This window comes from Amphiprion ocellaris, chromosome 11, assembly GCF_022539595.1.
Source record: "Amphiprion ocellaris isolate individual 3 ecotype Okinawa chromosome 11, ASM2253959v1, whole genome shotgun sequence".
Taxonomy (NCBI): Eukaryota; Metazoa; Chordata; class Actinopteri; family Pomacentridae; genus Amphiprion; species Amphiprion ocellaris.
This window is the reverse complement of record NC_072776.1, coordinates 1,608,452-1,621,130: the sequence shown is the minus strand read 5'-3', so window position 1 is coordinate 1,621,130 and position 12,679 is coordinate 1,608,452. Positions and strand designations below refer to the sequence as shown.

Here is a 12,679-nt window from a genome sequence, read left to right as displayed (position 1 = left end):
TTAAGGATTTGTCTGTTTATGTCCCAGTATCTTCCCTTTGTGCTTTGTATTTTTTGACTCACTCCGCTTTCAAAAAATTGCAGAAAGACTGAGCTCACTGGATTGTTTCTGCAGTTGCATGAATTATCTATTACACACGGTTTTGTTGACTCAAACTTCTACATGATTAAGTCATACCGTCGGGGACCGCTGATACAAGCTGTTTTTGATTTCCCAACTTTGCTAGTGGTTAATTTGTAAGGTTGGTTGCTAATTTGAAAGCTTTGTTTGATGTTGGGATCCTATCGAGCACAGCCCTGGCCTTTCCACTGAGTTTCAAAGCTGCGCATGAGTTTTAGAAACAGCCCCTCTTCCCTCTTTGGCTGGCCCACATTCTGTTTCTACAGAGCATAATGAGTAGGACTTACTGAACATGTCACGAGTACTGTTTTCTTTTTTGCTATTTTCTATTTTCTGCCTTTTCAGTTCTTCCCACTGTCTTCTGGGAAATCAGTTTGAGGTGGGAAAGAGGGTGTTGCTTGAGTCTTGATTTGGGTATTTTTATATCTACCACCAATTTATTTCTTATACACTCTACATGGCCAAAGGTATATGACACCAAATGTATATGACAACGCCTGTGTGTACTTTAAGTATGTGTCTGTTTTTTTTAACTGCAACTGTGTCATGTAAGGATGCTAAGAACTGTACATTAACTGGCCACTTTAGGAACTACAAATATACTAGGAACAACACATAACTGCTACAAGGGTTTTCTAATCATCAATGAGCCTTTCAACAGCATTAGCTAACACAATGTAGCATTAGAACACAGGAGTGATGGTTGCTGGAAATGTTCCTCTGTACCCCTATGGAGATATTCCATTAAAAATCAGCTGTTTCCAGCTACAATAGTCATTTACCACATTAACAATGTCTACACTGGATTTATCATTCATTTAATGTTATCTTCATTGGAAAAAAATGCTTTTCTTTAAAAACAATAAGGACATTTCTAAGTGACCCCAAATTATATATATATACAAGAATCTATATATGAAACCTTAACTCCACTCCTTCCACTTTTATATTAATTTTGTTCAAAGATTTTATCATCTTAAACAAGCTGCTTGGTTTTATGTGTAGAAGCTTCTTCAATTCTCTTAAAATTGACTGTGGGACAGTAAAACAAAGGAGATTTCCAACTGTTGATGGTTTTTGAAAGGTTCTTGCGTAAAACTGTTGCTCTGATAAAGAAAAAAAGGTTTTACACAACCACTGTTGTTATGTGTTCTTATAAAGTTTTTATTTTAGACCATGCTATCTACCTCATATTGCTGCGAAATATGGATGTGATGTGATATGTAATATCTATGTCTATAGTAATATGAATATACATAAGTTAGGAACACTCTATTAAATGAATTACAGTTCAATACACCATCACCAAAATTATCCCTATTTTGACAGCATCAACAAAAACGGGAAATGTAGAAAAAGTAGAGGTGGGATTTACAGTGAAGCTGTCGTATTGGATTGGATTGGGTGTACCTCCTAAAATGGCAAGTCAGTGTATTTATACAATGGATTCAAGAAGTATTAATTAGTAAAATATATATTTTTCTGAGTTTGGTATGGAAGAACTTGTCCAGGCTACACAGACAGCCAGGGGCTCAGAAACTGCAATCCAGACCTGATCTGTGAACATCAGTGGCCAACTTCTTCTGCTCTAGTGGCTGAAAGAGAGTAAATCCCAGCAGCCAGGTTCTAAAACTCTGTGGAAAATGTCCTCCCAGAGGAGTGCAGGCTGTTATATCAGTCTTCTGCAGACGACACAGGGAGTACAGAACAGGAAGAGTGGACTGATGCAGTGAAATATATGCACTTTATCCTGAATGAATGTAAGCTTTACTGCTGTTTATGTCATTATCGATCATCAGAATCAACAGCCGTATAAAATGTAAATGAGATTTTGAGCCCCAAATTTGGAACGTGTCATTTTGCGATGAGAGACATTTGGACAATTAAAACTTTGTTATGAAAGTTGAGTCCTGTGATGCTCGTGGGTTTGAACTGAAATGTTTATTCAATAATCTTCAGTCCGTGACTAACTATTTTATATCAAAAAGTATTTTATATGTTTTGTTTTGTATTATAGTGACAATACGTTACATATAGTTTAAAAAATATCACTAGTTGACTTCGATTTTATCAGTATTTTGTTAATGTGTGCACAAAAAAGGGACCTTTCGTGACGGATTCAGTTTTCTTTTTCATATTTCCACTCATCCACGATCAGAAGCTGTTTGATCTACTTAACCATTATTGTAGAGCCTGAATCAATGGCATAATTACGAATAACAGTGACAATTTTAGGCTATTATTTTTAATAGTTCCTGAGATATTGTTGCCAAACACAGTCAAATTTCAATGTGCAGAAGAAGCATGGTGAAACTGGGTCAACAGGCTTTTTTTTTTAACTTATTGGATATATCAAGCTAAAATTTCAAAAATATCTTCATAAATATCAATATTTCAAGCTATAAAATTTTCAGGCAAATCAGAAATGGTTCAGCAGAAATCTTTCTAAAAAAATGTGACGATTTGAGATTGAATGAGCTGTTTTCCAGCTTTTTGACTGGCCTGTGAAGACTCATGCTGTGAGCTGAATGTCAGCACCCACATTTTCCATAAACCACTCTCTGCTGTTTCTTTCTTTCTGTTTTTCAGAGAACAAAGACTACGATGCATATTTGTCCTACACCAAAGTGGACCCCGACCAGTGGAGTCAGGAGACCAGGGAGGAGGAGCGCTTCGCCCTGGAGATCCTCCCCGACGTCCTGGAGAAACACTACGGCTACAAACTCTTCATCCCAGACCGAGACCTCATCCCAACAGGAAGTAAGCAGCATGACTGTGTGTGTGTTCATGTATGTGCTCTGCTGTAAGGAAGTATGACGGCAAATATGTTTGTCTTTATATTTATATATATCTATACATATATACATATTTGTATATGTGTGTGTGTGTTGTTGCTGTAGTATTTGGCATGTTGCTTCCACTTTGTCACAGTTTGAAGTGTTTATTGTGAGTCGTTTGTCTTCAGTGTTTTTCGCTGTCACTGTCTTGTGTTTTAATGTTTTGTGCTGTAAAAACAGATTCAAGCAGAAGATTTCCACACTCATAAGTGGTGAATACATGATTAATTCAAATTTCCAAAATTAGGGAAAGGGGGGAAAATGCAATATTCACTCCAATCCTGTCAACAAGATTTTTTTTACTCTATCCTGTCAAACCGGTCTGGATAAAAGTAGAAGATCATAGCATTTCTCACTGGCTGTTTCCATACTGTGCACTAGATGTGGGAATATTCGTATACAGTGCGTACAGGGAGCTGATATATTGAACAAATTTATCATCCTCCCTGGTTTTTCATCCATGCATTAATAAATCCATGAAAATTCTGTCTGAACATATTCTCATGCGTACTAACTCTGCTTAGCAATCTGTCTGTACCAGCAGTGCACAGTGTGCTCTAGTTAGTAGCGATGCTGTGTGTTTGTACTGTAGGCTTCATGTGGAACAGATAAAACGCAAACACGTCCTCGTTGGTCCAGACAGAATTAAACATCAGTGGGAAATGTGTGAAGGCTCTGAGCCTGCTGACTGAGCCGCCTCTATCCTTTAATCAAAAGAAAATTGCCGCCAGCATCAGTGCCAAGCAAAATCATTGTAGATGAATGTCCAATCAGGGAAACATGGTGTGCGATTAATCATATGTGAAATAAAAAAATAATAAAAGAAAGAACGAGTGAGAGCAGGAGACTCGGCCACTTTTTACGACTGTGTTGAGCATGTTTCTGTGTCTGTTCTGCCTGTGACCTGAATGTTAAAATGTTTATGTTTAGGTCTCACCAATGAGCATTACCAGGATGACACTCGGCTCTTTGGAGGTACTCGCCCTCAGTCTTTTCCTCTTGCATCAGCTGCTTTCATTTACCTGCTCCTCAGAGAGATGCTTAGAGTGGCGCTGCAGTGTGATCTGAAACATCAGGCCCAGTTCAGTAGCTAGACGCAGCCTAATCCTGCAGATTGTGCAGCTTTATCAGTGGTTGCTGCCCAATCAGAGCCATGTGGATCTGCTCTATGTAAGATATGTATCTCCACACACATACAGCTCCTGTATTTCTACACATTTAAAGCTACAGGCTTACATGAATGTTACTAGAGCAGCTATATGAGGTGGAGAGCAAGACGCCCACCTGCGGTCATTGTCTTGTGTTTTGTGTCTTGTGTTTTGCATCCATCATTAAGTGTTGGAGTTCTGCCCCCATTAAACGATATTCTCAATCTTATAAACACCTCTTCTTGTCTTTCCTTCCCTCCCGTTTCCTGCAGCCTACATTGAGGACGTGGCTCGCTGCGTGGACCAGAGCAAGCGCCTCATTATAGTCATGACACCCAACTATGTGGTGCGACGAGGCTGGAGCATCTTCGAGCTGGAGACGCGTCTGCGCAACATGCTGGTGACCGGCGAGATCAAAGTCATCCTGATCGAGTGCGCCGAGTTGCGCGGCATCATGAACTACCAGGAGGTGGAGGCCCTTAAACACACCATTAAAACCCTCACAGTCATCAAATGGCGCGGGCCCAAAAGCAACAAGCTCAGCTCCAAGTTCTGGAAGCAGCTGCAGTACGAGATGCCGTTCAGGCGCACGGAGCCCATGCTCACACATGAGCCGGCGCTGGACGTCAGCGAGCAGGGCCCGTTCGGAGAGCTGCAGACCGTCTCCGCCATCTCCATGGCAGCGGCCACCTCCACCGCCATGGCCACCGCCCACCCGGAGCTGCGCTCGACATTCCACAACACCTACCACACCACCATGAGGCAGAAACACTACTACCGCAGCTACGAGTATGACATACCCCCGGGAGGGACCCTGCCACCCCTCTCCTCTCTGGGGAACCAGCACACCTACTGCAACATCCCACTGACACTGCTGAACGGACAGAGGCCTCCCGGAAAGAGCCGAGAACACAGCCTGGAGGAGGCACACGCCAACAACGCCATGCTGCCTCTGCTGCCCAGAGAAACCAGCATCTCCAGCGTCATCTGGTAATGATGAGCCGACTAAGCCTCAGCTTTAGGAAGATCAGTCAGGGTCAGACACGCTTAGGCTCAGTCTGGTAGTTCTTAGGAACACATGTAGAGGTCATGATTATGACAAAAATAAATAAATAAAAGTGTTTTGGATCCATTTGGCTCCAGTCATTGTTAACTGACAGCAAATAACGGAGACACAGCAGGTTTTTGGACACGGTTTCCCTTGTTTTTCAAGTGGACTGCACCTCTTGTCCAGAGGCTGTTTTCTATGAGGAACTACAGGGGATATAATGAAAACACTGTTTCGTTGATTAGCGAGAAAAAAGACTCGCGAGAACTCCACGTTAAAGAAACACTATGGCAATTGTGCACACACATGCATACACATACACACAAAAATTGTGCATACATAACAAACAAAAGGAAAACAGGGTCTGTACATATATTTCAATTTATTTGTAGCATCAGTGTTTTCCTGTTTTGTTCTTTTGTTTGTTTCATTCAATCATGTCTGTTGCCTTCTCTACTGTAGGACTTTGCTTTAACTTGTTATACAGAGTTGTATATTTTTTATTGTTTTCTCCTTTCAGTTCGGTTTTATTCTTATTTTAACACGCTTGTTTGGAGAGCCAGTATGTCATGTACCTGCGCCGTTGTGTTCTTTTGTTTGTTTTTTCGAATCTTTGTGTAGTTTAAGAGAACATTTTTTTCAAACGTTTGGAATTGCCTGGACATTTCAGGAGCTTTGAAAGAGCTGAAACTTGTTTTTATTTACCTGTAAAAGGTGTATCTAGTTTAAAAGGAAACTCTCTTTTAAAAAATCATAGAATATGCAAAAAGAAGGAGGAGCTGGCAAAAATATACCGTCCTGTGGGACCGAGATGGAGGACTGGTTGGGGAGCAGTGCTGGTCCTCTCCAATCAGACAGACCGATAGACTGGCAGATCTCTCTCTAAAGCTTCATATTTTCTATTGAAACAAACAGCCTTGCTGTTTTAGAGTGATAGTGAAATGCCTCACCTTAAAAAGAAATCTGTAGATTATTTTAAAAAGAATTCTATTTTTATAACAGAAAAGAGTTTGCTTGAGAAGTCATACTTATTTGCATTTCATCTTCCATAGAAAGAGGATTTGTGTATAAGTGTTATGCCGGTTTTGTACACTTGCAGTGTGGTTCCTGGTTTGTTAAGAGATTAAGGTGGCTTTTGAATCCCACATGACAAAATATGTCCTCTACTGTTCTAGATTCAAAAGTAAAGCATTTTCAATGTTTTGGTTTTTAAAACATAATATTATTCCTATCCTAATAATTCATTTGGTTCATATGGATAGTTCATGTTTAAGGAAAGAAAAAGAATACATTTGTGTTTTGAAAGACTTTTTAAATATATTTGAAGGTGTGATTTTTGAGTATGCATAGCAAATAGATATGTATTCTATATATAATATAGATATTTATATAAATATATAAACACAATTTTCACTTGGAAAGAAATGTCTATCTTTATAGAAACACAATCATTATCAGTTGCTCTTACTTTCTCACTGCACATTAAAAACATTGATTTCCTTTTGATGTTTTCTTTTTGTGTCCAGCTTTAGCCGTTTGTATAACACTTCTGATCACACTCTGATAGTCAGATTAAGCATCGATCACCATTATCTATGACTTCTTTGATGATCCACTATGTGTAAACACGTGAAGTGGAAACAGTTATTCCCCTGAAAAATCTGAAACGGGAAAATCGAACAGCTATTATCATCTCCGAGTCCTGTTGAAATGTGTTTGAGCAAACCAGAACTAAACTGTGCCTCCGACATCCAACTGCTCTTGTAGTAAACAGCACCAAAATACTATAGTATTAGGAGACAAATCGAAAAGCAGTGTCTGTGTGTGTGCAGTTTTATTCTCTACATCTGCCCTCCAAGAGAAGCTTAGGAAATGTGCTTTGCAAACAGCTCATTGTGTTCCAAAAGTAGAATCAGAAGGAGTTCGTATTAAGATATGAACTATTTATGTTCCTCCCTTCCAACGAAAACAGCTTCAGTTACAGCAAAATATCAGTGCATCGTGCGAGGGAGAAAGGCCAGCAGTTTTCATAGCAGATGTTTTGGCTTGTCACAGCAGGAAAAGCACAGGTGTAATTCATAGAATTAAAAATAAGGCTGCATTCCATTTATGTGAGCCAGTTCCAGGATCCTTGTATTGTGCAGTCTGGCTCACTGTCACGTCTGACTAGGACACTTGATGGAACTGAGTTAATTAAATTTGCCTCATATGTGCTTTTAAGCTATGACAAATCAAAGTGTCAGCCATGGAAAGAGTCTATTGACAGAGATCATGATCGAAAATGCACTGATATATGCGTTTTTTTACGGCTTTGTGGAGTAAAACATTTACCAAGTAAGCAGTAATTCCCCTGGTTTGAAACTGGCTGGAGAATTTTGTTGCAACATCCTGTCTGCTCTCCCCCCATGTTTCCTTGTCCATCTGTCCTTTCAGATAGACCCAGAAAAGCCAAGGGAAGATAAACCTTTTTTTAAAAGAAAAATTAGGAAAAAAAGAACATGTTGATGTAAGAAACATTTGGCTTAAAGCCAAAGAAGTTTCATTTGATGCCAGACTTTTGCTCGGCAACACAAACACACCGGTGGGTGAGATGCTGCCAAACAGTGCCATCTCCTGGGAATAAACACTACCTACAACGCGTGTTTGTGATTGAACACTGGTAAACACAGAAACAGAAAGCAGACTTACTGATGTCTGCCAACCCCAGGAGAAAACAGAGAAAAACACAGAGAAAAACAGAAACTGGGGCAGAGTAAAAAAAAAAAAAAAAAAGCAAAAAAGACAGGATGAGGCTAAGTTAAACGCAGAGGAATGAGGAATTGAGTTAAAGACAGAGTTTGTCACCATAAAACACAAGGCTGTGGACATTTTTTTGGTTGGAGTCGCGGTGCACAAAAAGGGCTGGGATGGTTTCAGACTATGCAAACACAAGGAAAACCGCTGTTATATCAGTACCAATAAATAAAATAATAAATGGGCCGCAACCGCTCGCTGGAGTTTACTTTGACTGCAGTTTTTGTATGCAAACACACACATGTCGTGAACCACAAGAAACGCTGGTGACTGTTGCCTGTTGGCAGCCTCCAGCCAGACAGCTGGAGTTTTATTAGCAGACACAGGATTAATAGACTCTTTATTACCCAGAACAATTAAGGACTTAATTGGAGAGAAAATAGGCCCCATTGAGAAGAAACGTGCAGAAGAGATAGACAAGAATTTCTACTGAGCAAAGTCCTCAGCATGTGTGTGTGTGTGTGTGTGTGTGTGTGCGTGCGTGCGTGCGTGCGTGCGTGCGTGTGTGTTTGTGTGCCTGTGTGTGCGTGTGCTTGTGTGTCTTTGCTGTTTCCTGCAGTGCTTCCTCACACCACCAGGAGGTATGTGAGAGTTATCAGTGATGCTCTCACATGGATGTCAATCAGTATCACAGGTTTTTCAGTGGCCCTGGTTATTATTGGCACCACCTCCCCTCCTTCCAGTGTCGTTCCATTTTCATGGCATGTGGTTATTCTGAACTGAGCAGGAATAAACATTCACAGAGACAAAGCCACTGCTACTTTGAGGCACACTTGAAAGCCCCGCTGCTCTCGTAAACATCTTTTCAGAGGGGGTTTTGATACGAAGCCAGCCTGCAAAATTACTGGAAATTCAATTTACTTGCTTCTACTATTCCATTCCTGTATGTTTTTGTTCCCTTCACCAGCGGCCGCTCGAGCAAATAAGGGCTACCAAACGTGTGAGCTCATAATGGAGAGGTCCCTAACAAGCTTTGCTCAGTCAGTCCTGTCAAACACTTCTATCAGGTGCAGAAATGCGACTCGTAACTTTTGTTCTCCTCACTTCTTTTCACTCCACATCAAAGAGCAGCTTAATAAGGTTGCTGCTCGCTGAAAACCCCTCCTGCTCTGTGACTTTTTAAATAATAAACCTCCTCCCGACCTGCACTTTCTGCCTTTCTGTCTGCAGCTTAGAGACACACAGTCATGCTGCTGCACAGCCAGAGATGGCTATATTCCCAGTTTTAAGGTCTACCCAGAAACAAGAGGTCATTTCATGGTCTGGTGGCTCTCTGACAGAGAAAATCTTCTCTAATTTCTCTCCTAGCAGAGGAGATGTATGTCAGGCTCTGTGTCTTCCCTTCCATCTTATTCTCGCTTCCTCTCCTTTATAGGACGAGACTATGCACATTTTCTCAAGTGCTGCGCTTAAATCCAATTTCAAGTGCTTGTACTCTGCTTGAATATTTCCAGTTTCTTCTTCTTTATATTTCTGCCTTATTCAGATTTAAGTCTAAGATTCAGATTGAAAATGCAATAAGAATAAGACTACAATTTCCTGAGGACCAGATACACAAACTACCAAGTAGTATTTGTCTGCTGCAGTACTGACAGAAATATAATGACTATAATCCAAACATTATTTAACATACTATGGTTTAATGTTGCTTCTGATGTGATTATATTATATTTTGATGCTAACACTTGTCTACTTGAGCACATTTTTGAATGCAGGACAGAGAACTGTCACCTTTAATTAACTAACAGATGTGGACATTTCTTCTATCATTATTTGGCTATAATGTGAAATACTAACCTTCTGATTTTGGTTATTTTACTGCTGTGGGCCAAAATAACACAAAGCAGGCAAGATGCTTTGAACAGGGATAAAGTACTACAGCTGCTCAGGTTGGGATTTGTGTGTTTGATTATTCATAGAGTCTCATTTTCCAAAGTGAACAGTCTTTGATCAGCATTTCATTACATAGATTTCTATAGAATTTATGGAAGGTAGTAGTTTATGATGAGGGCATAAAGTCGACATTACCTGTTTGTCTTTATGTGCAGTCTCTAGATGCTAGATGTCTAAATTCTTACAGTAGATACCTTTAACATGCATCCACAAAATCCCACTCTGTAATGGCCTGAGACGGATGGATGGGTAGAACATTACCTGAGGCACTTTAACCAAACCATTTCCACACCCGTCTGTGTGTTCTGGTGGATGAGAAAGAGGATGCATGTGAGCTGCATGATTGCTGGTGGGCTGTTGCACTCTGGTGGTCTAACTTGGCATTTCACCAGGATTTAGACAGTTAAACTTTCCAACTTAGCTGCTACACTGAGCAGTGAAAAGCGGGCATGAGTGAACAAACTGTAGCCTTCTGGGGCTCGTCTTGATCTACTGTTGCCCGAATCTTTATCAGTAACTTCCGTCAAATGCAGCTAACATCAGTCAGCATGACTCAGATTATCCTGGGAGACATACGTCAGATTTTTAAGTACACTGTTATCACTGTCTGTGTACTGAGGAACATCATCTCCTGCATAAGATTCTGTCTGGAACTGATTTCACTCCACAGGAAAGTGTGTCACTGGTGACAGTGCAGATATCACAAACACACACTTAATCAGTTGTATTTTTTTATTATTATAGAAAAATAGTTTATATAAAAACAAATAAGTTATGAATTCCAGCAGCTGCTTTGTATTTTTCCTCTATTATAACACTTCTTTCCCTCAACACACTCTCTTTGTCATTCTCACATGCATTCACACACACTCTGGCTTAAAGTTGATCATTTCACAGTCCTTAAAGATTCTTCAGTCCCAAATATCCTCCTCATTCTACCCAATACCAACTTATTGGAGCATTTTAAAGTCCATCTGACAGCTGAAGCTGCTGAATTCATCTCTCCCCGCCGTGGACCTGTGACCTACTTCCCGTAGAACATCTCCATGAGCACCTCCTCGATGTTGACGGTGCCTATGACGGGTCTGAAGAAGAGCTGGGCGACCACCGGGGGGCTGATGGCCCTCAGCATGGACAGAGCTATGAGCAGTTTGGCGAACCGCGACGTGTCCTCACGGTGGATCAGCCGGATGTGCTCGTTAAGAGCCTGGTGCGCCTCCCGACGCAGCGACTGGATGTAGTGCAGACAGCGCAGACCCTCCAGATCTGGGTGGAGAGAGAGAAGCAAGGGAGATGAAAGTAGAGAAAAGTTTAGAATGGTTTCAACACAAACACTGCAAAGGCGCACGGGTTATTTGGTGCATGTTTGTGCGTAAAATGTGCCAGTTCTCCAAATAAGTCAAACTTCTCATATAAAAACCTGCAAAAACGTAGCAATAAGCCAGTGGATGCAATCATAACTCAGCTATGTGCCACAAACATCATAACTTTTACGCACAGGTATAAAGACCCACCTGGGTTAAACAGCACTGCTCCCTTCAGGTACGCGTACTCCTTCGTACTGATATCTACACTCCAGCACTTCTTCAGAAAGGCTCTGATAGCTTCGATCTCCACCACAGAGACCCCGGCCGCCCCCCTGCTCTGTCCGGCCAACAACTCGCCCTGTCTGTCCGGCAGCCCCGTGAGGATACGCTGCAGCATGCTGGGCTCCACCGTCTCCGTGGTCTCAAAGTCCACTCGGTCCTGCGCGAGTCCCAGCACGAGCAGAGGCGCCCAGCCGCTCCGGATCAGGATCAGCTGGTCGTCCTCGGGCAGCTCTCGAAAGCAGGGGACGTTCTTCACGAAGCGCAGCGTCTTCACCAGCACCGCGGACGCCGCTTTGCACGTCACCTGCGGGGAGCGCAGGACTCCGCGGCGGCGCGTCGAGCCGCAGGAACAAGCCGCCTGCTGCCGGAGCTCCTGCAGGGAGGCTGGGGCGGAGGAGGGCGTCTTCTGGAACAAGTGTTGCAGTGTTTGTTGTTGATGGGGATGTTGGTGATGTTGTTGTTGCTCCTCGGCGGTCACAAGGCTGTCGCTCTTTAGAATGCTGTAGAGGATGCTGCTGTTGTTTCTGCCGCTGGCACCCCGGCAGCGGCAGCCCTCCAGCGTGGCCATGACCGCTGGCCGCTCTACATGGGCCGGAGCTCAGCGCGTCTCTTTGAAGCGCCGGAGGTCAGTGACAGAGGTAGCGCTGTTTTCTTAGCCCCTGATAGCCCCTGATAGCCCCCGAGTGAAGGGCAGCACGTTTATATTAGCTCCCGTCTGTCCCTGCGCTCTCAGCCTGTTCAGACTCTGCTTATTCCGCCTCCCCAGACTCAGGCGCCTCCTCTTTCTCTACCTTCCTCCCTTCCTCTCTCTCTCTGTCTCTCTCCCACACACACACACAAACACACACACAAACACACACACACACACACACCTTCCACAGCTCTAATATTCTGCAACAATCTAAATATTCAAACAAATTGGACAATAGCAGCCTTCACTTCCTTTGCTCTGCTGTGAAAGTTTAGGAAAGTAAACTATGTGGCAGCAGCATCTCAGTCTGATACATCAAACTGGCCTTTTTTAATAAAACTGTTATTAGCTTAATTGTGAGAGTAAGGTGAAGAGACGGACAGGGAATCCGCTCTGTCCTCAGCAGCAGCAGCAGCAGCTTGACTCTGTGGCAGTGCTGTTTATCAGACAGGAAAGAGCGGGGAAAAAATACAGGCCAGAGATGGATCTGAAGGCTTAATTATTTTAGGGACAATTTATATGATTTTCTATGAGAAAGAAGCAGGAAGCACTGAGCCGTG

The 12,679-nt window shown here is 42.3% G+C and overlaps 2 protein-coding genes across 5 annotated transcripts in view; one reads left to right on the top strand and one right to left on the bottom strand.

Moving 5' to 3' along the window:
• The window catches only part of il1rapl1a (interleukin 1 receptor accessory protein-like 1a), a 174,460-nt gene extending 166,306 nt beyond the window's left edge, over positions 1–8,154 (top strand). For 2 of the 4 annotated variants that reach the window (XM_055015566.1, XM_055015565.1), the window contains exons 10-12: positions 2,710–2,880; positions 3,888–3,932; positions 4,378–8,154. In XM_055015566.1, the coding sequence (XP_054871541.1) occupies positions 2,710–2,880; positions 3,888–3,932; positions 4,378–5,099 (938 nt within the window). In that variant the 3' untranslated portion in view covers positions 5,100–8,154. The remainder of the gene's footprint in view (positions 1–2,709; positions 2,881–3,887; positions 3,933–4,377) is intronic. The other 2 variants (XM_055015568.1, XM_055015567.1) reach the window with 1 other exon arrangement.
• A 2,403-nt stretch (positions 8,155–10,557) lies between these two features.
• LOC111583961 (nuclear receptor subfamily 0 group B member 1-like) lies at positions 10,558–12,191 on the bottom strand. Its single transcript, XM_023293211.3, has 2 exons — positions 11,354–12,191; positions 10,558–11,105 (listed from the first exon to the last, which is right to left on the bottom strand). The coding sequence occupies exons 1-2, from the start codon at positions 11,994–11,996 to the stop codon at positions 10,864–10,866; spliced, it is 885 nt and encodes a 294-aa protein (XP_023148979.1). The 5' UTR covers positions 11,997–12,191; the 3' UTR covers positions 10,558–10,863.
• Positions 12,192–12,679: the final 488 nt, after the last annotated feature.